The 23,121-nt window shown below is 42.3% G+C and overlaps 1 protein-coding gene across 1 annotated transcript in view; it reads left to right on the top strand.

The window, feature by feature from the left end:
• Positions 1–23,121, top strand: part of WRN (WRN RecQ like helicase) — a 191,810-nt gene that overhangs the window by 51,832 nt on the left and 116,857 nt on the right. Inside the window, exons 9-14 of the mRNA XM_068233620.1 lie at positions 6,289–6,364; positions 9,709–9,776; positions 14,542–14,650; positions 15,333–15,401; positions 18,035–18,117; positions 22,607–22,713. Coding sequence (XP_068089721.1) covers positions 6,289–6,364; positions 9,709–9,776; positions 14,542–14,650; positions 15,333–15,401; positions 18,035–18,117; positions 22,607–22,713 — 512 coding nt within the window. The remainder of the gene's footprint in view (positions 1–6,288; positions 6,365–9,708; positions 9,777–14,541; positions 14,651–15,332; positions 15,402–18,034; positions 18,118–22,606; positions 22,714–23,121) is intronic.

The raw sequence follows: 23,121 nt of genomic DNA, 5'->3' as shown, positions 1-23,121 counted from the left end.
ACTGCTGCAGCCAAAGAGATCAGCAGGACTGCCAAGTAACTGGTATTGCTTAACCTTTTCTCAAACCGCCTAATGCCGATAGAGGTCTGGAAGGTGGCAGCCCCAGAACCGTAGAACGCCAAAAGGCGTCAAGAGTGGTGGACGGCGGGAATCATGCATCCCCGCTTGAGTGACAGAGCGGAGCTCCGTCAACATCGACAGTCTACCAGCAGTGATCTGACTGAAAAAAAAAGAAACCGCTATTTCTTTTGTTTGTACAGCTCTGTGATCGCTGTGACCTAATGCAGTGTTACTCGCCTGGAGGGTCAAAACAAAGGATTGCTCTCATAGGCTGATGCCTCTGAGAGACGATCCTGATGATTGGCTGTCGGGGGGAGGGTGAAAAAAAAATCAATTTTATCAAACAATAACAATTTCTAAATAAAAAAAAAAAAAAATACCACTGCCTGCAGCAGTGACCAGAGCTTTCGGGTGGTGTGTGTGTGTGGGGGGGGGGGGGGGGGGGTCCATTTGTGTGCGCAGTTGTATAGCTCTGCAGCGAGCTTTTAAAGAGTTGCAGAACTCTAAATTGTAAAATATTGCCTGATGACTGGTGGGTGGGTGGGTGGGGGTGGGGCGGCTGGGAAGCCTGTGGTCCTTAAGTGGTGAAAAGGAAACATCCATATTTCTCTCAATTAGGGTTCACTTTAAGGCCCGGTTCACATTAGCGGTTGTTTGCCAAACGGACCGGATGACCTGACCGGATCCGGACCGGATCCGGATCGGAACCGTACGGTTCTGATCCGGATCCGATCCGGATCCGGTCAGGTTGCATCAGGTGGTAATCAGGATGCGATCCGGATCCGTTTGGCAAAGTTAACGTAAAAAAAAAAAAAAATGTTGGGGTCTGGGAGGTCAGCAGAAGGGGGACCTGTGGAATCAGGCCCTCTGCTGTTTAGCACTCACCTCCACCTCCGACATGCTGCCAACATCCTGCCAACACCTCCAGCTCGTGCTGCTCCACTCCAAAATGCTTGCCCATGTGTCCCCAGCCAATATCGCCGCAAAAATCCGCATAGGAAGTGGGGTAGAACATCCGGATTTCTCAGCCAGTGTGTTGTGCGGCCTCCGGTTCCCATTTGTTTGTATTGGCCGGATGGTGCAGTCCGGCTCCGCCCCGGATATGGCTGCCGGAGGGGCCGGATGAAAAAATAGCGCATGTTGGAACGGAGGCCGGAGTCCGGATCCGGCCCGGATCCGGTCCGGCTCCGGTTCTGCAGAACGGACCCATGTGAACGGACGCATAGGCTTTAATTGCTATGCCGTGCGTCCGTTCCGTCCGTTCTGCAGGCGGTGCGGCTCCGGCACGGCGATTCCGGAGGGCCACCGCAAGTGTGAACCGGGCCTTAAAGGTGTACATTTACATGTATCTTCTAGTCGGAAAAATTTGTGCGCACAGTCCCAAACCTTAAACATTTGCTTCATCATGGGCAGGAGTGAGCTAAAACCAGCGACGCCTCTCTCTCTTAATAGTATTATAGAATGGGTCAGGATTTGTAATAGAGAGTTCAGAGTAGGGAAACCCTTGTAAGGCCTCCTTTCTGTTTCAAAAACCAACATATAAATGTGATAATTGAGGTACCAGATAATATATGTAGAAATGTGGCTCTGCAGTTCCACCCAACTCCTTGGGATGTTGCAGAAAAGCTAAGGATAGCCTATGCCTCTCTTTAGCCTTGATCTGGTTAAGTGGGAATGTAACTTAGCAAACACAGAGGAATGCAGAAAAATAGGGGAATGTCGGGAAACATATAGGACTTTCAGGAGCAGAATGATTTTGAATAAGTTGGCTTGTCTGGCGTTTAGAGGTAGTTTTTTTTCTCTCTTTAATTTAGTTATTGTTATTATTATCTAAGGGGGTGGGGTGGAAAAACTAGGTGGGGCTGTGGAATAAATATTCAGTAGAGAGTTACTATGTGGTAGGGGGTGGGTAAGCCATCTTAAAGATGTGGGTTTTGAGGGCTTGCTTGAATGTGTTGAAGGAGGGAGCAAGTCTGATGGGCGGTGGAAGGGCGTTCTAGAGGGTGGGGGCGGCTCTTGAGAAATCCTGCAGGTGCGCATGGGAGTGGGAAATGCTTGGGGGCGGTAAGGCAAAGGTCATCGGAGGATCGGAGGGAGCGACCTGGTGTATACTTGTGAACAAGCTCCGAGATGTAGGTAGGGCAGGTTTTGTGCACAGATTTATATGCCAGGCATAGAATCATGGAACTTATCCTGAAATTGAAAGAGAGCCAGTGCAGGGATTTACAGAGGGGAGATGTGGATGCGAAGCGGTGCGAAAAATGGATGAGTCTTGCAGCCGCGTACATAACTGATTGAAGAGGGGCAATGCGTTTCAAGGGGAGGCCAGAAAGGAGGGAGTTACAGTAATCAAGGCGGGAGATGAGGGCATGGATGAGCAGCTTGGTCGTGTCCGTGATTAAGAAGGGGCGAATCTTGGAGATATTATGGAGGTGTAAATTGCAGGCTCTGGTGACGTTTTGGATGTGGGGATGAAGGAGAAGTCAGAGTTCAAGATGACACTCAGACAGCGGGCCTGGGAGATAGGGCGAGTGGTTGTGTTGTCGATTTATGAGGTGGAAATCTGGGAAGGGTGCGGCAGCATGGGGTGGAAAGATCAGGAGCTCAGTTTTGTCTAGGTTAAGCTTCAGGAACCTAGCCAACATCCAGGAGGAAATTTTTGAGAGACATGAGGAGACCTTGTTCATGGTGGTGGATAAGATATCGGGGGTAAAGAGGTAAATCTGAGTATTGTCCGCATAAAGGTGGTATTTGAAGCCCAGGGAGGAGATACGTTTGCCAATTGAGGAAGTGTATATGAAGAACAGAAGGGGGCCCAGAACAGAGCCCTGGGGGATCCTGACTGAGAGGGGGCAGGGGTTGAGGAGGAGCCATTGAAGGAAGTTTTTAAAGGAGCGATTGAATAGGTAGAAGGAGATCTAGGCCAAGGCGAGATCATGGATGCCCATGGACTGTAGTGATTAACGGAGGAGGGGGTGGTCTACAGTATCAAATGCAGAGGAAAGGTCAGAGAGGAGCAGGATGGAATTACTGCCTTTGGCCCTGGCAAAGGTAAGGTCCTTGACCACCTTGGCGAGGGCTGTTTTAGTTGAGTGTACAGGTTGGAATCCAGACTGTAGGGGGTTTAAGGGATAGGACAATAAAGGTTAAAAGGTTTAAGGGATAGGACAATAAGGAAAGGGAAGCTGTGTATGAGGTGGTAGAAATGGTGGTCAGGGAGCGATTTGTCCTAGGTAGGAGAGTATGCTTGCCTGAAAAGGTGAGTTTTCAGATTGTGCCTAAAAAGAGTGAGTGTGAGTGAGTGGCATATGTGTTGTTGGAGAGTGTTCCAGAGGAGGGAGAGGATCGAGAGAAGTCTTCTAAGCGGGAGTGAGAGGAGGTGACCAGAGAAGCAGATTGGAGAATATTATCAGAGTGGAGATTGCGTGTAGGATGTTATCTGGAGATATGTTGATTTAGATAGGAAGGAGCTAGGTTGTTGAGAGCTTTGTAGGTGAGAGTAAGGATTTTAAATTGTATCCTTTGTGTAATTGGCAGCCAGTGAAGGGACTGACAGAGGAGGACTGAGCTGGAGAAGTGGGAGGAGAGTCATGCAGCAGAGTTCATGATGGTCTGTAGCAGGCTAAATGGTTGCCTGAGGTCGCAGAGCAGAGAGTTGCAGTAGTCTAGTCGTGAAATAATCAGGCCATGCACCAGAAGTTTGGTAGTGTCCAGATGCAGGAGATGTTTTTTTAGGTGGAGGCGACAAGAGGATAGTTTTTCAATGTGTGGTTTGAATAAGAGACTAGTCTCCAGTATTACACCTATGCAGCGAACGTGGGGGACAGGTGTTATGGAAGTGTCATCAACAGAAATAGTGATGTCAGGCAGCGGCACTGAATTGTGAGTTGGGAAGATTAACATTTCAGTCTTGTCCATATTGAGTTTTAGAAAACGGGAGGACATGAAGGAGGCGATTGCATTGAGACAGTCAGGGATTACGAGCTTTTTAAAGTTTCAAAGTCAGGTGCTGAAATGTAGATCTGGCTGGGTATTGTCAGCGTATAGGTAATATTGAAAGCCAAAGAACTGATGAGCTGACCAAGACTATATGTATAGATGGTGAAAAGGAGAGGATGGAGGACTCAGCCTCGGGAACTCCAACAGTGAGGGGACGTGGGGAGGAGGAGGTGCCGGAGTGAGCGACTCTGAAGGTTCTATGAGAGGTAGGAGGAAATCCAGGAGAGAGCAAGGAGAGGGTGATCCACTGTGTCAAAAGTGAAAGAGAGGTCTAGATTAGTATAGAGTAGAGGCCTTTAGATTTAGCAGTTGCCAGGTCATTTTTACTTTGTGTAGGGCAGTTTGGGTTGAGTGGCTGGGGCAGAATCCAGATTGGAGTTCATCAAACAGAGAATTAGCAGTGAGGTGACGGACTAAGTCAGTGATGTGGCGCGCAAGTAGTTTAGAAGAAAAGGGAAGGAGAGAAATAGGGAGGTTGGACAGGGAAGAGGGGTCAAGAGAAGGTTTTTTGAGTATAGTCGTTATAAGGGCTTGTTTGAGTGAGGATGGAACAATGTCTTTGGTGAGAGAAAGGTTGAAGAGGGAGATTAAGGCAGGTGAGATGGTAGAAGATAAGTGAGTAATGAGGTGAGAGGACATGGGGTGGAGGGGGCATGTCATGGGACGTGATTTAGAGATGAGAGAGGACACAGTGGGCCATATGCAATTGCCTTTTTCTCATGAGTTTTCTCCTAGGTGATATTTTAACAACTTGTCATAAGATGCCTTTTAAGCCACCAGCAAGCAAGAAAATACTCAAACTACATTTGATAGTACTTTTTCACCAACATTTGGGTACATTTGCAATAGTAAAATGCTAAAAAGTAGGTTTAAAGAGAAGCTGAAAATTATCTCCTAGGAGATAACTCAGGTGTAAAAGACAATTGCATATGGCCCAGTGAGTTCAGATAATGGTGAGAACTTTATTAGGGAGGATGTGAGGTTTGGGGTATGTATGGAAAGAGGAGGCTGTTGGTTAAAGCTTTTTTGGATGTTGGTGATTTTATCACTTAGAGGAACTGTCACAAAAATCTTAAAATTTAACACACATACAAATAGGAAGTACATGTTTCCCAGAGTAAAATGAGCCATACATTTATTTTCTCCTATGTTGTTGTCACTTACAGTAAGTAGTAAAAATCTGACATTACCGACAGATTTTGGACTAGCCCATCTTTTCATGGGGGGTTCTCAGGGTTTTCTTTATTTTAAAAAGCACTTTGTGAATGGCAGTTGCTCCGTCCAACTGGCAAAATAGTGTACAGCGAGCAGGGAGGCTGGCCAGCATCTTTTGTATTAATAATTTTCAGGGAATGTCTTTATAAGAATAAGGGCCATGCTGAGAATCCCCCATGAAGAGATGGACTAGCCCAAAGCCTGTCAGTAATGTCAGATTTCTACTACTTACTGTAAGTGACAGCAACATGGGAGAAAAGTAATTTATGGCTCATTTTACTCTGAGAGAAAATGTACTTCTTATTTGTATGTGTTTTACATATTAAGATTTTCGCGTCAGTTCCTCTTTAAAGGGACTCCGAGCAGTGAAGAAACTATGGAAAGATGCATATCATTTTAAAGCTCTCTTTCTCCTCTTTCCAATGATATATAAACCGCCGCCCTACGCCTTTTAGTTTTCACTATTTTCGCGATTGAAATTGCCGCTGCCGCGATGTCAATCGCGAAAATAGAGAAAACTAAAAGGCGTAGGGCGACGAATTAGGTGTCGCCAGAAAGAGGAAAAAGAGAGCTTTAAAATATCCATCTTTCCATAGTTACATTGGATTACACAGGGCGACTTTTTCCTAAAGTCAGCAGCTCCATTCTGCTGAATGGAGCTGCTGACACTGGGGAAAGTGTCGTCCTGTGTAATACAAGTAGCAGATTCGATCAGAATGATCTAATCGTCTTAAAATCGATGGGAAAAATTGATGTGTTTGGACACCTTTACTGACTGGAGAGAAACTGCTTGCATACCTAAATAATAATCTAAACCATTATAATGAGATAAAGAAGAAGAAAAGGAGAACAGCCTAGTTCTATACAAGAATGGCACTGAACATACACTTTTATCTCTTGTCAGTTTAAGTACGCTTTAAACTTTAGTACAACTGTATTGAATAGTACATGCTTTAACAATAAACAGTTATTTATTGTGGTGTTTGAAGTCTTATTTCACCTATGTTTATGCAGATCCATATATTTCTGAACCAAATGCTGAACAGGTAGCTTGCCTGAAGACATATTTTGGTCATTCAAGTTTCAAACCGTAAGTAGGCATACAGTAGTGATATTTAAAGTTTTCATCTACTAGCATCTGTCATTGTATCACAAATATGGATGGTTAATGCAATGCTCCTAATTTTAAGTTGTTGCAAAATGTTTACAATGTGGTGCAGGCTACAGTTGGACCAGTCATGTACAGTCACTGCTGCATACAAGTGGTCCATTTCCAAGCTGCATGAAGTTGCATAAAATTACCATAAACTCGGTATCATCTTGGAATTATTAGCATCTCATTGGCCATCCCTAATCATGAATAAGTATGCAGTTTGATTTGATAATATTGAATTACCACAATATGGATTAAATAGAACTCGACCCAAAACCTTTTGTTTTCTTTGAAGTAAAGTGTGATCGTTAAAACCTCTGTTGGGTTTTTTTTATTGTTGTTTGTGTCCCCAGTGAAATGGCTTGTGCGCACTTCCCTTGGCAGTGCCTATAATAATTTAGGATTAAGAAAGGGAAAATCTGTCTGGTTGTTGCAACGGTCTTTGTCAGTTGTGCGAAGAAGTTCTAATTGTTCCCTGCTTTGGCTACAAAAATGTGCTTTTTACTGCTCTCCGTGCCCCAGTTGAAAAGTTTATCCTCATTTCCTTTTGGAAAGTGACAACCACCTACAGATAAAGAAAATACAATTCTCTTTACCAGGAGCAATATTAAAGAAAATAAACTATCCCTCAGGCAGCGTTCATAGTTGTCTTTTTATACTATGAATTTGAAATTGAAACCAATGTAAGTCAAAGCTAACTTAAAGGTTTTAAAAAAAATCATTAGATACTTACCACTGTAGAGAGAAACCTCTGTATCCACCAGAGGCTTCCCCAATCTCCACAACTCTTCCACTGTCTGCTGGTATTCTCTTCCTCTTCCGTGCCACGCTCCCCTTCGTGTACACGTGTGGCTGCACTGCACAGGTGTCAGTAGGGTCCGCACCATCGCAGTAGCACAGAGCTGCTCATGCACGGAAGAAGAAGCGGAGCATGACCAGCTCCATGCTACCACATAGGCTGTACTTTACGCCTGCACAGTGCGGCCACAGTTGTACCACATAGGCTGTACTTTACGCCTGCACAGTGCGGCCACAGTTGTACACAGAGGGGACTGTGGCCATGAGCACACTATTCGACAATGATGTTAAACATTTTCAGGGGGGCGCAGTGGAGAATCTTCTGATTGCGGAAGCCTCTGGACCATCCAGAGGTTTTCCCCCTACTGTGGTAAGCATATATCTTCTTTTTTTATTTAAATCGCTTGAGGTACTTTTTAAAGTGTACCAGTGACAAAATAAAAAGAAAAAAAATCATACATACCTGGGGTTCCTCCAGCCTCATCGATCCCTCGTGTATATATATATGTGTGTGTGTGTGTGTATATGTATGTATGTATATATATATATATATATATGTATATATATGTATGTATGTGTATATGTATGTATATGTGTATATATATATGTATATGTGTATATATATATATACATGTGTATATATATATATATGTATGTATATGTGTATATATATATGTATATGTGTATATATATATATATACATGTGTATATATATATATGTATATGTGTATATATATATATATATATATATATATATATATATATATATATATATATATATATATATATATATATATATATATATATACATATATATATATATACATGTGTGTATATATATATGTATATGTATATATATATATGTATATATATGTATATGTATATATATATATATATATATATATATATATATATAGTCTCCCAGAAGCATTTAGGGAAAAGTGATCTAGTCTGATGAGATCAGCACAATGCAGTTAGGGGTACCGACAATAAAAGCTCAATAGAAGCTCTTGACCAAATCATCCATTAAAGGAACACTATTGATTAAAGCGGTATAAAACCCTGACATAATATTCAATAAAAACATGTTTTCCTACTTTTTATATGCAATACGGTTAGCATATTTGCTTTTGTGCATTAGTATTATTATTCATTTAGAAATTATACGTTCCTAAAGTACACTTATTTTACTCTGAGAGCTGACTTTGCATTTTATTTATAACTGCTTTATTCATCCTCTAACTTAATCAGAAAGCATCAGAAAGCATTTATGCTTGTCTGACTTTTTTCGGGGGACCTGGCAGTGTGAGAGAAGGCTTTCTTTACATTTCTCACTTGATACAATTAAACACAAGATAACATTATGTAAAGTTCGGAAGCGGCCAGCTCTGCAGGCAGGGAAGCTTCTAAAGCCTGTGTTAACCCTTTGAATGCAGTTCTAGTAAAAAAAAAATGCTGGTTGTATATAATATGCTGGAAATAATCTTTTAGAGCAAAGTAGAAATGCTGGGTTTCATTCCGCTTTAACATTTTTTCAATTGAGATGGGAATGGTTTGGGAAGTGCTGGTGTATACATTTCACTGCTTACATCTTTGTTTAATGTTATCAAAATACGTTCACACAAAACCGATGGCCAAGCTGAGCAAGGTGATGGCCCAAATCATGAGGGTAGGTGGAATCCCTCGCACTACATCAGTGTTAACACTGTGTGTGGCTGCAGCTGCCTGTCTCTCTGACTGAGCTGTCTGCAGGAGAGCAGAGGAAATGTTTCTTGTTTGTAATGGTGTGTAAAATCCTGACACCACGGCTTAATATAACTCTGTAGTCTCACACCATGCAAAGAACAGCACTTGCAGTGTAAAATTTAAGCATCCCTTCGCCAATAAATTGTTTCAATACTGCTACAACGCAACGTCCCTGCGTTCTCTCATCACGCTCGATCTAGCTAATTTTTCATGCCATTCGGCTACTATGTCATGCCACCCGGCTGGAAAAAAATTCTGGGGAGAGCACTGTGTTATAATCATGAATTCAGTACATTTCATTATAAGATACATTTGTGGTGGCTTTGTTGGTGTTAACCCATATCTTGTGACCTGTGCTCTGGGCTCCTCCAGAAAGATTTCCAGTAAGGAACAAACTCAGACTTTTACATCACGTCACACCCTGAAGTCCTACATGGAGATTTGTGGCTTTGAAATGAGGGCAGGGAATGAAGAACTGCAATTTAAACTTTTTGCTGGTATTCTAAACTTTTCTCTACAAAATAAGTTTATTTTTTTACTGCCACCCTTCAAGACATTTTCTCATTTCCTGACTGACAGGAAGTGAGACAGATTTTTACAGAAAAACTGAAAAGAGGTTGAAAACGTAAATTAAAACAAAAATGTTCATGGAGTTGGGTTTTAAACCCTGTTAAACAGATTGATACAAATTCAACAGTAATATTAACAGTAGTATGTATTTTGTTTTTTTACCATAGAGTTCAGTGGAAAGTTATCCATTCGGTTTTAAACGAAAGGAAGGACAACCTTGTTGTCATGGCAACAGGTAAACCGTATGCCATGCTACAGTATTAGAATATGAATGTGAATTCTGTATATTTTTGATTGTACTCTGCCTCTGCAGTAGCAAAAAGGTCAGTTAAATTAAGCATTAGTGTTGATGTTCAAATTCTGCATCCTGCATTCGGAAACCCGAATTATGCAAAACACTGGGCTTCAGCACCCAAGCTAGTGGAAAGGCTTACAGGGTTGCGTACCATGTGACGCTGCCCGTGGCTCTAATGCTTCCTCCTTTGATGCTCCCTCTTTCCGGCTTCAGAGGCACGTGAAGCACAACATGAACCACAAGTGAATGAACTCCCTGGGAGCCTGTCCACTGCTTCAGGTGTTTCTAAATGCAGGATCCCAAATTCGACCACCAAAACTATTAAAGGGCCGCTATCACAAAAAAAGTGTAACATTTTAAACACATGTAAAAACTTACAAATAGGAAGTACGTTTCTTCCAGAGTAAAATGAGCCATGAATTACTTTTCTCCTATGTTGCTGTCACAGTAAGTAGTAGAAATCTGATCGAACAGACAGGTTTTGGACCAGCTCATCTCCTCATGGGGGATTCTCAGTATGGCCTTTATTCTTTATAAAGGTATTCACTGAAAATCATTTATACTTATATGCTAGCCAGCCTCCCTGTTCACTGCACACTTTTATTTGTGGCAGTTGGGTGGAGCAAATGCCATTCACTAAGTGATTTTGAAAAGAAATAAAACACTGAGAACCCCCCATGAGGAGATGATCTGGTCCAAAACCTCGGTTCTGTCAGATTTCTACAACTTACTGTAAGTCGCAGCATCATATGAGAAAAGTAATTTACAGCACATTTTACTCAGGGAGAAATGTACTTCAGGTAGGTTTCCATATACAGGTAGTCCCCGACTTACGAACGCCTGACTCACGAACGACCCGCCAATAAGAACGGCATGGATTGTGTTTCCATGGGAACAAGTCAAAAACGAATACATTTCAAATTGGGCTTGTAGTTTTTGAAAAAAATGATTTAAAAAAAACAAAACAAAGAAAAAATGGCTTTTAAACTTGTATAAACAGGTACAGAGGTGACACAGAGGGGGGCACTGGAGGCACAGGGGGGCACAGAGGAGGTACAGGGGACAGAGGTGGCACAATGTTCCAACTTAAGAACAGATTCAGGTTAAGAACAAACCTACAGTCCCTATTTCGTTTAACAGGGGACTACCTGTACTCTAAATTTTATGATTTTCGTGATGGAGGTCTTTTAAGCAGCCCTCACATTCTATTTCCTCTATTTCCTGTTTTGTATGATTCTCATGCAATTAAATCAAGACACCTGAAAATGTGAATATTTTGTCCAATCAGGCATTGCCTTCTAAAAGTATCAAATGTAAGACCCTCATTACCAGTAATGAAGTCCGAGTAGCCCTTTCCCTTTGTATCTTGGTAAGGTTTAAAGAGCTTTAAAGTTAAAACTGGAATGTCAATTTCATCCTAAAGAAAATGATTGCTCAAATGGCAATTCTGCAGATTTTAACAATGGAGGAACAATGTTTTTTAGGGTCAATGGTTTTCAAAATGTTTTTCAGAAGAAATCCCCCCCCCCAAAAAAAAAAACCTGTAATCAATACTGTATACAAGATTTATACATGTGTGAAAAATGCTGTGAATAAATAATTCTTTTACTACTAGAAGTATTAACAGTTTCACTCCTAGAAGTATTAACAGTTTATTTGTATCAACTGACAATGGAAAGTTATTGTAAAAAAAAAAATCTAAATTAATGCAATTTTATCATTGCATTCAAAGCGGCATCAGTTCTTACAGGTACAGTACACTTGCACACAGTTTTTTCAAGGAATTTAGCAGGTAGGTTGTTCAAAACATCTTAGGAAAATAACTGCAGATCCTCCATGGATGTAGGCGGCCGTAAATCCTTCTGTCTCTTCATGTAATCTCAGACACACTCTGTAATGTTGAGACTATAGCAAGGAAATGAGCAGCGCATATACACCAAAAGCATGGCTGTTAGGTGGGAGCAGCTGACCAAAAACGAATTACATTAGTACATAGCAAGGAAATGAGCAGCGCTACTTAAAAACAGACTAGTGCCTACCTGCAAAAGAGTGCAAGCCCTACTTGTGGGGTCGAATACACACCGAGCATACACATGACCTGTCTACCACTAGAGGAGTGGTCATTTCCTTGCTATGTACTAATGTAATTCGTTTTTGGTCAGCTGCTCCCACCTAACAGCCATGCTTTTGGTGTATATGCAGAGCTTCTGTTTGGGTTCAAGGTGCGTTTGTAGTTCCTGGGGGGGCTCAGCGCATCTCTGATGGAGGCCATTCGGAGGCGGCCTGGTGTTGCGCTGATCCACCTTTTGCGCAATGTTGAGACTATACTCTTTCTGTTCTTTATGTCATAGATTCTTGATGACTTTGGCTGTATGTTTGGGGTTGTTGTCCTGCAGCAGAATACATTTGGGGGCCAATCAGGCCCGTACCTGATAGTATTTCATGATAGATAAGTATGTGCTTGTAATTCTCAGCATTAAGGATACCATTAATCTTTACCAAATACTCAACGCCTTATGCAGAAATCCACCCGAACATGAAAGGGACCTCCACCATGCTTCACTGTTGTGTGCAGGCACTCTTTGTACTGCTCTCTAGCCCTTTAGATCCAAATGTTTGAGGTCGCATTCACAGTGGCACGTTGCGGAGCTGCGTTATAAAGTCTTATAACGCAGCTTACCGCACTGCAATGATAATCCTATGGGACGTTCTTCAGTGAGACGTTAACGACTCGTTGAAAAATGTTGCGTTATGGTAACTCACTGCTTGCAGTACGTTACCTCTAAACGCAGACGCGTTGCAACTTTAACGTCACATTAAAACGCATGTCCCACTATGAATATGACCTAAAACTTTGACTTCTCAGTCTAGTGTAACTGGTGCCAATTTTCTTCACACCTGTCCTTATATTTTCATGAATACTTTATTTTCTTGGCCTTGTTTCTGCATGGGAGGTATGGCTTTATGGTCACAGCTCTTAAGTGAAGTCCTCTTCTGGCCAAACAGTAGATGCAACAGTGGGTGTACCTGGGTCCAACAGGTTTTTGCCAGTCCTTAGCTTATGGCTCTGCTGCACTGATTTAGAAGGGAATTAAGCACAACGTGTCTCTTTTTTCTGCCATACTGTTTTTATTGCTCGACCACTGCGTCTATGATCCTCAACATTGCACTTTGTGCTTCTTCAAAAGAGCTGGAACAGCACATATTGAAACTCCACCTTTGAAATCTTTGCTTACGAAAGACCTTGAGAACGTAGTATAAGTACTTTGGTCCCTATTCAATTAACTTTTTCTTCTAAGTTTTCTCCTAGATGATATTTTCACATCCTATTAATAAAATGTCTTTTAAGCCACAAGCAAGGGAGAAAATAATCTGAATAATTTTGACAGTACTTTATCACTTACTTTTGGTAGTTCTCATTTGCAGAGTGCCGAAACGTTATTTTAAACATCAAATGAAAAATTATCTCCTAGGCTGTCTTAGGAGAAAAACTGAATTGAATAAGGGCCCTTGGCCCTTATGCAATTCCCTTTTTCTCCTGAGTTTTCTCCTCTGAGATATTTTAACAACTTGTCAGTAAAATACCTTTTAAACCACCAGCAAGACAGAAAATCAAATATTTTTGATTTTGAATTTATTTTGAAAATTAAATTTATTTTGATAGCACTTTTTCACCTACTTTTTGTTACTTTTTCAATTGCAATACAAGATAAAAAGTTATCTCCTAGGAGTGATATTCACACTTTGTCAATAAAATGCCTTTTTATTTTATTTTTTATGGTAGTTTATAGCAGCAAGCAAGAAAATACTGACAACGATTTTAAAGGTACTTTCTCATCTACTTTTTGATACTTTTTCCATTGTAAAGTAAGGAAAAGTTATTTTGAAAAAAGAAGTTGAAAGTATCTCCTAGGAGAAAACCTTGCATATGGGCCCTTGTGTATTTGATGTGCTCAGTCTTACTGTACTATGGTGGAAGTTCTGTGACAGGAAACCATCTTCCACAACCTCACCTTAGCAGAGTATGGCTGTTTCTCAACCAATATTAAGCCTCCTACATCGGTTTTTATTTCAGTTGATGACTGATGACAACATACATGTGAAAATGATTATCATGAGCAGTTGTTGGTATGATTAGTTAAACAAACATTTGTTTGACTTTGTTTAAGTGTACTTGAAAGAACGGATACTGCTTTGATGACAAAGTGTAGTCACACCAAATATTGATACGATTTAGATTTTTCTCCCGTTTGCTCACTTTGCATTTTGAAAATTAGGAGGAATAAACAATACAAATCAATATTTGTAAAAACACTCTCTACTGCATTTTCCACACCTGCCTAAATCTATCAGTCACAAACATGGTATAGTTATTGCTTATCAAAACATTTATATTGCGCTTTAGGCGCGCTCCACGAGCGACCAGAATCATTAGGGGATCTTGCACAAAGACTCCTTACAGTTTTACCTACTGGCTTGAGCTGGAGTTCAAACACTGGTCAAGGGCTCAAATCCCACATCAAACGCAACAGTCTTACCAGTACACTATCTGACTGACCAGCTAAATCAATAGGGAATAAGTCACAATATCAAAAATGCTCTGGTCTATAAGGTGTAAAAGATCTCTACATATGGGATGGTTAGAATGTTTTTTTTTTTCTGTAAGTAGCTCTCTCTTCTTGTTTTAATCTTTATGTACCAATAGGTTATGGAAAGAGTTTATGCTACCAGTTTGCACCAGTTTACACTTCAGGTATCGGGATTGTTATCTCTCCCCTTATTTCTCTCATGGAAGACCAAGTGTTGCAGCTAGAGTAAGTATTTTAAAGAAATGTATGCCTTATACGAATATATTATTAAAAAGTCCACAATAAATGCTTAAGATGACTGCTAAAGTATACAATTCAACAAAGCAGATGTTCTTTGCAACACACAAACAAAGCTCTGATTGAAAGTAAAATTGCAAAAGCGTGATCAAAGTAATCAAAATATAATGAATATGCTGAAAATGAACATAAAGAAGATGCTTATTTTTTTTATTATTTAGTCAGTGTTTGTGTATTGTAAAAATCTTACCTTTCCCAGATTTACTTTCTGAAATTTATCTCGGGCTGCAACATCTTTAGTAGTGAGAGGTGATCTCTGTGGAATGGTCATTTACTGAGAGTTTTTTTAAAGCCAGTAGAAAAGATCTCTGGTCTCTCAGAATGCTCTAGGGGAGAATTTCATGTAATAAAACGCCTGGGCTAAGCCTCAGTAGGAGGGGAAGGGGCCACCTACCAATATAAAGGAATATATAGGTATGGGAAGTGTTTCTGATTCTGAAACCACGGTATTTCACATACCGGTAAAAGTGGATATCCTGAATAATTAACTGCATTCTGCTATTTGTTATTATGGTTCTTTTTTAAGTTCAGTTATGCGTTTGATGATTTGAAAGTAAACCTTGTTTACAGATTTATTTAGTTTTGTTCATTTGTGTTTTCTTCATGTCAGAATGTCAAACATTTCTTCCTGCTTTCTTGGATCTGCACAATCCAAAAACGTCATGCAAGATGTAAAAGCGTGAGTACTCACTTTAGAGCATACATGTCAAACTCCGGCCTGCAGGCCAAATCTGGCCCTCGGAGCCATGTTAATTTGGCCCTCAAGTGGTTTCCTCATTTTGCATTATTTATAGCCCACTCTAGACCACCAGGGAAGCTATATTGGAGGTGAAGCCCTAGAATACCAGACAAGCCATATGGGGGAGGTAGGGGGAAAGCACTAAAATATAGGAAACTGTATAGAGGAGAGTGGGGGTCTCTGGACACCAGGAAACTGTATGGGGGGGGGGGGCAACTACACACCAGGGAACTGTATAGGGGCGAGGGGTTAGACACCTCTGTACTTTATAAGGGAGGAAGGTGGCCAGTAGACATTGAGGTTGGCCTGTGACTAGGTCCTAGTGTTCAATTTCAGCCCACTTTGTATTTGAGTTTGACACCCCTGCTTTAGAGCTACACTCCTTGTTTCTTTAAATGTGTGAGCTTGGCAGAAGAATCAACCATTCATTTTTTTTATTTTTTTTTAACCATGGCAACAGTTGATTATGGTCCATGGCTTGAGAAGATTGGGCACCACCACAGACCACAATGCAATTTGCAGCTATGGCAGTTCCCACAGTGTCATTTGGGCACCGGTTTGGCTGTTGTAGATAACGACTGAAATAGTGACAGGGGTTACTTGGGCTTCAGGGTTGTTATTTTGTCCCTTAACCCAGATTGGCTACAGCACAGTGGTAGTGTTAGACGTCGGTAGATGGGAGGATAGTGTTAAATATACGTAAGGGGAAGATTAGTGTTATGCTGGGTACACACCATGCATTTTCCAGCTCGATCCACGGGTCGATCGGGATCGATTAGACTATTTCCGACGTGCTCGATTTGGGCTTTGATCGTTCCTGCCGTCGATTTGAATGTTAAGTATGCAAAATCGACGGCAGGAACGATCAAAGCCCGAATCGAGCACGTCGGAAATAGTCAAATCGATCCCGATCGAGCGGTAAAACGCATGGTGTGTACCCAGCATTAGATGTAGGTAGGGAAGTAGTTAGTGTTAGGCGTATGATGGGGGAGGTTAATGTTATGCGTATGTGGAGAAGTTAGTGTGAGATAGAGGTTATGGTTGCTGATGATTTAATATCGGTAACATTGCCAATATGCTAATTATCGGAAATACTTTTATGCTGGAACCAACACCATAATTGCCCTGCTGCCTTTTTTATACATATGCGATAGCAGCACACTTTGAGTGTGTTCTTTAGAATACAGGTTTCCCCCGAATGCCCACATTGCTGCAATAATTATATGCTGTACAGGGCATGAAGTATCATAGTAGTTCTTACATACCTGTGTAATCAGGGGACTGCTGCAGACTAGCTCTCATTTGGCATATTATTTTAGTAAGCTTTTGAAATGGCTTTGTTTGTCTATGCAGATAATGTGATGTGATGTGATTTTACATGGGATTCTGATTTTTGGTGCGGTTAAAGAAAGTCCTGCATGCTGCGTTTTATTTTTTTCTGCGTTTTTCTTCCTGTGTTGCTAGTATGCAGTGGAAATTAGAATTGCAATTTACAGAAGCCTTGATGTATGACAAAAGTCTTGAAATATGCAGAACTAAAATGAGGGGATTGATTGACCAATAAAAATGTGGATTTTCTCTTTAAATTGTAATATATTATGGCCTTGATTCACTAAGCTGCGCTGCTAAAGCAGAACAACTTTAATTGTGCAGTGTGAGTTAAAAATCATGTGGTGCTGCGTAGCGTGAGCTGCTGACTTCCGCCTGCTCCTTTCTAAGTACCAGTGCAATAACCGCTTGTGCTGCCCATATGCTCAGCACATTCGGAGTAAACGCCATTACGTGCTTGCGCTCCCTCATCTCTATGTCATCCTCTCATTTACGTCTTCATCTCTCAACAAATTACTGTGCATACCTGATTTAGTGCTGCTGCACGATATTGTCAATGTCCGCTTCTACCTCAGCTCCCCCAACCACCACCAGCAAGGACAACATAGAACCCGCCCACCACCGGCCCTGCCTGCCCCCGCCATTTAAATATTGATTTTATTTTAATAGTTTTTTAACACGAGGCGCAAAGAAAGCCCAGTGAATGAGGGCGGTGGGGGAGTGGAGCCTAGCCGTGGTGAAATAGCGGGCTCTGTGATGTCACTTGCGGGGGCTGAGACAGACAGGGGTGTTGTGCAGCAGCACAAATAGAGACATGCACAGTGATTTGTCGATGTGTGATATCAGATCTGTAAAATGTGTGGATGCCTGATGATGGAGGGGCATTACGTGCACACAGAGCAGCACTTGCTGTTACAACACCCACCCTGAGCACTGTCGCGCCACAGGTAGCCTTTTGGGCCAAAGTGCAGGGATCACGTCCTACAAAGACACTGGACCCGTCGGAGCTCAGGGTGGGATTAAAGGAGCAGCCAATTCTTGGAAAGGAGTCGGCGTAAGTTAGCAGCGCATGCTACACAGCACTACCGCGCGTAGCATGCACAAAGGATTTTTACTCGCGCTGCTCAATTTAAGTTGTGCTGCTTCAGCAGTGCAGCTTAGTGAATCTAGGTCCATGAGCCATAATAATTCAGTGTTTGTGATATTAATTTTTTTTGTGTGTTTTTGCTTTTTATTTTTCACAGGGGAAAAATTAAAATAATTTACATGACTCCTGAATTCTGTTCTAGTGGCATCTCGCTGCTTCAAGATCTAGATAACAAATACGGTAGATGACATACATTTTCTTGCTTATTTATTTTTTTAACAACATATGGAGAGGTTTGCTTAAAGGGACACTTACCGTATATACTCGGATACAAGTCGACCTCGTGTATAAGTCGACCCCAAAATTTGACCCGCTTAAGCTGGTATTTTTCAATGTTTCAAGTATAAGTCGGCCCACGATAGATGATAGCTGCAGGTGGGGACTAGGAGGGTTACTGGTTCTACACTTGGGGACCAGAAGTAATGTCTGCACTTGGAAACTAGGAGAGGATAATAGCTAACTCCCCAGTTGCAGCCAGCACCTGCCCAACATTGAACCCCTGTGCCCTGTATGGCTGCAGCTGTGTCCTCCCTTCTGTGTGCCTTGTGATTCCTTAGTTTGCCCACCTATAGACCCCTCTCTCTCTCCCCCACCCCAAGTGCCCTGTATGCAGAGTGCACATTGCAGCACATCAGGCATACATTGCTAGGGCAGAGTTTCCCCTCAAACCTCCCCTCCCTTCCCAGCCGCTGTGGTGCCTCCCTGTCTCTGAGTGCCCGCTGCCTTCTCCCTACGGATGTCCGCCTCTCTCTCCCCATTACGGGAATGCAGTGTAAGCCGGGCTGACATACATTACCTAATCCCCTGCTGCGCGCTGTGTCCTCTGATCTCCTCTTCGTTGATGCTGGTAAGCGTACTATAGCGTCTCTCCCGCTTCCGGTATCATGTGACATCGGGAGTCACATGGTACCGGAAGCGGGAGAGACGCTATAGTACACTTACCGGCATCAGCGAAGAGGAGATCAGAGGACACAGCGCGCAGCGGGGGATTAGGTAATGTATGTCAGCCCGGCTTACACTGCATTCATGTAACAGGGAGAGAGAGGCGGACATCCGTAGGGAGAGGGCAACGGGCACTTAGAGCTAGAGAGACAGGGAGGCACCACAGCGGCTGGGAAGGGAGGGGAGGTTTGTTAGGGAAACTGGCCATAATTATTAGTAGGTGGAGGCAGGAGGGAGGGAGAGCCAGAGAGGGGGGCAGTTTAGAATAGAATAATTAAGAGAAAGAGGCACCGGACCCCAGCTATAAGTTGGTAAATTTAGGACTGTCTCAAGTACAAGTCGACCCCCCTACTTTTACACTGTGAGTCAGTCCTAAATTTCTCGACTTATAGCCGAGGATATACGGTAAGCCAGAAAAAAAAATGAGTTTTACTCACCTGGGGCTTCTACCAGCACCCTGCAGCAGTCCTGTGCCCTCGCAGCCACTCACTAATCCTCTGGTCCCCCGCTGGCAGCTAGTTTCGTTTTTGCCGACAGGCCCGTCAGGACTGGCCACGCGTAGCTTTTTCTGCATTCCCGACTGTAATTAGCGCTATTGCGGGCCACAACGCGTACAAAAATACGCGTTGCCACATTACGAACGCATAGATATGCGGCAACACGTATCTTTGTACGCGTTGCGGCCCACAATAGCGCTAATTTTAGTTGAGAATGCAGAAAAAGCTACTTGTGGCCAGTCCTGACGGGCCTGTCGGCAAAAACAAAACTAGCTGGCAGCGGGGGACCAGAGGATTAGTGAGTGGCTGCGAGGGCACAGGACTGCTGCAGGGGGCTGATAGAAGCCCCAGGTGAGTAAAACTCATTTTTTTTTTCTGACTTAAGGTTCACTTTAAGTGCAACATCAATTTGTATGAAAAGCTACAGGAAGGGTCGAGCTTGATATTCAAATTACTCAAATTACAGTGTATTCCTTCACATATAATCTTGTTTGTGTAACAGCTGTCTGTATTTTAAGTGATAAACTCTATAATCCTTGCCTGGTTAATATTTGTCATAAGTGAGAGGGATATTTGTAGCCAAGAGGACACAACTGTCCACCCTGCAATGGGAATAATATATCAAGTTTATTTTGCATATATTTTGGCTATACCTTCTAATAATGGGGTGTTTAAAGAGACTCTGAAGCGAGTCTCAGTTCTATTTTTTAACCTATATTCATATTAAGCCCCATAAGCACAGCTAAACCGCCGCTATCCCGCGGCAAAACTAGGGGTTTATAACCCCCAAATCCCCTCTCCTACTTCCGGGGAGCGCTTCCTGCTTGAGGCGGAGCTACAGCCATAAGCTCTGCCTCAAGCGCGTCAATCCCCGCTGGGCGCCGCCACTCTCCCGCCCCTCTCATTTGCCTTCACAGAGAGGGGCGGGGGAGAGGCGGAGATCCGCGCGGCGATTGATGTGCATGGAGGCAGAGCTAAAGCTGATAGCTCTGCCTCCAGAAAGTGCAAAATCCACGACCAAGTAAGTTGTGGATTTTGCAGGGGGATTTGAGGGTATAAACCCCTCGTTTTGCTGCGGGATAGCGGCGGTTTAGCTGTGTTTATGGGGCTTAATATGAATATAGATTAAAAAAGAGAATTGAGACTCGCTTCAGAGTCTCTTTAATACGAGAGTCAGATGAAGGAATAGGAGGACGATGGGAAGGAACATCACAGAAAGCCTGCCTTTCCCTGTCCACAATTTTTCAATGCATGGTTATGGACTATAGGGGGGAAATGTGGTGGTGGTGGGGGGGGGGGGGGGGGGGGGGGTTGGTACTGACAGCACACAGATGTGAATCCAACATGAACATAGCTATATACATCACCTTTGGTAGCTTTGCCTCTGGACAGGTGCACTTTAAATCATAATAAAATTCTCATCATAGTAAACCATATCAAAATGAATAGTAATAATAAAAAAAAAAATCAACACCCCTCTACTTTATCTAGTTTATTTGTCATATTTCCTCTCCATTAATGTTTTTTGTTTGTTTTTTACTTTTTTTGAACAAAGTTAATGAAAGGACTGAGCAGGGAACATAAATGTGCAATAATTATGTAAACTAGAAGTAGAAGTTTGTTTTGAGGCCCTGTTGACAGTGGTCAGTTGTGTCACGGAAAAATTCTGCATGTCAACTAACTGCCCATACAATTCTATGGGCCTGTTCACAGTAACTGATCACGTTATTCTAACTTGCTGCATGCAGGCTTTGTATTAAACTCTATGGACAGTCTCCATTGCAGTTCACACTCATTATAATGCGTGAGTTATGCAACTGACCACTGTGAACTTAGCCTAACTTGCTATTTTTTCTCATATCTGCATGTATAAAGATCACTGTGAATATGAGTGTCAGTGTACCAAAGGTGAAAAAATAAGTATATTTATACAATCTGTCTGTCTCAATTTTGACCTTAAAGTTTGCTGAAGACTTAGGGCTCGTTTCCACTAGTGCGGCGTGCGTCTCGTAGACGCACGCCGGCACTGAGCGGGTGGGCGGGATCGCAGGCGATTCCCATCAGCCGTGCCATGCACGGCTATGGGAATCGCAGCCTCCGCCGCGAATTCTGTGGGGGTTTCCGGCCGAATCGCTACTGCAAGCGATTCGGCCGGCGGCGCCGTTGTCCCCTATGGCAGAGTTTCCCCGCGCGATTTGCCTGCGGGGAAACTCTGCGGATTCGCGGCCGTTTCCGCGAGAGTGGAAACGGGCCCTCAAAATAAGCTGCTGTTCAAATCAAGATCTTCCTAATTGTCTTTAAAGCGGATCAGAGATGAAAAACTAATAGACAAGTAACTAATAGACAATAGACAAGTAACTTGTCTATATATGTTATCTAAAGTTTAGATAGTTTACACAGCATATCTATCTACAAACAGCTTCAACAGTGTATGCATATTTATTCCTGTGATAGGACAGCAGCCATGTTCTGTTATGCTGGATACACACCATGAGTTTCCCTGTCGAATGCGTCCGTCGATACGCGTCGATTCGATTATTTCCAAGCATTTCCGAACGAATTTCGATGATTTTTAGGTCGATTGCCATGTAAAGTATGGCAAATCGACCTAACGATCCATCGAAGCTTGAATCGGACATGTCGGAAATAATCGAATCGACGCGTATCAACGGACGCATCGAACGCGGAATTGCATGGTGTGTATCCAGCATTAGTCACATTGTCACAGGCTGAAAGCTGGAGATGCTATCCGCTTACCTGTGAGTAAATTCAGTCCTCCCTCCTCCCCTCTGCCTCTGAAATCAATGGCTAGTAAGACCTCCCCCTCCCCCTGCCTAGACTGAGCTCCCATAAGCTCTTGCTACTGTCTGAAAATGCCAAGGTACTGTGAAAAGCTGTGATCGAGGCTTGTTTAGTTTATAGGGAATTGGATTATTCAAACAAAACAAAAAAAGTATTTGGCTTGAGGAATGCCCTATAAACTATATGAAAGGAACACAATTATGCAATGAGTAAAAGTTTATCTCGGATCCACTTTAATTTTAAGACCCAAGACCTAATGAAATTAGGAAGATCTTGTATAAAACGAGATGGCAAATACAGCTCAGTGATCAGCTGTGTTGTATTGTGCATTGCGTTTTATACCATTGTTCTGACTCACCACTTTAGTCTTTCTCCTTTTGTAGTCATATTGCCCGGTTGTCTGTAATACTTTTATGTATGATTTGTAGGATTGACTCTTATTGCTATTGATGAAGCACATTGCATTTCTGAATGGGGACATGACTTTAGGAGTGCCTACCGTAATCTTGGATCACTTAAGAAAATGCTCCCTATGGTAAGTGCACCAAGAATTCTTTATTTGACAGAAGAAAGAAATTGAGAATTGAGTACCCTATTCTGTTTTCACCTACAGTTCATTTTTTCAGGACAAGTTTAAGAAATAGAGAGGGGATTCATATGCAGCCATGGAGGAATTGGTGCTCACCTCACAAGATAGAATAAATAAATGTTTGCTTACCTGAGCTTGCTGGGTGGAATTTAAGTGCTCAGTGATCATATTGGTGCTAGGTGTTACTGGATGGCTTTTCCCTGGCTGTGTTTCTTTGTTTTTTTGTTTTGTTTTTTTAATTCCTATTTTCTTTCCCTCTTGGTTTTTCACTTATACAGCAAAGAAACAGTCAGAGACAGATTTAGATAAGATTTTACTGCAGGAAAGTTGAAAGGGTCCTCAGCTCTGCTTGCT

The sequence above is a fragment of the Hyperolius riggenbachi genome, chromosome 1 (assembly GCF_040937935.1).
Source record: "Hyperolius riggenbachi isolate aHypRig1 chromosome 1, aHypRig1.pri, whole genome shotgun sequence".
Classification (NCBI taxonomy): Eukaryota; Metazoa; Chordata; class Amphibia; order Anura; family Hyperoliidae; genus Hyperolius; species Hyperolius riggenbachi.
Note: the sequence above shows the minus strand (reverse complement) of the source record. Positions and strands in the feature narration are given on the sequence as shown.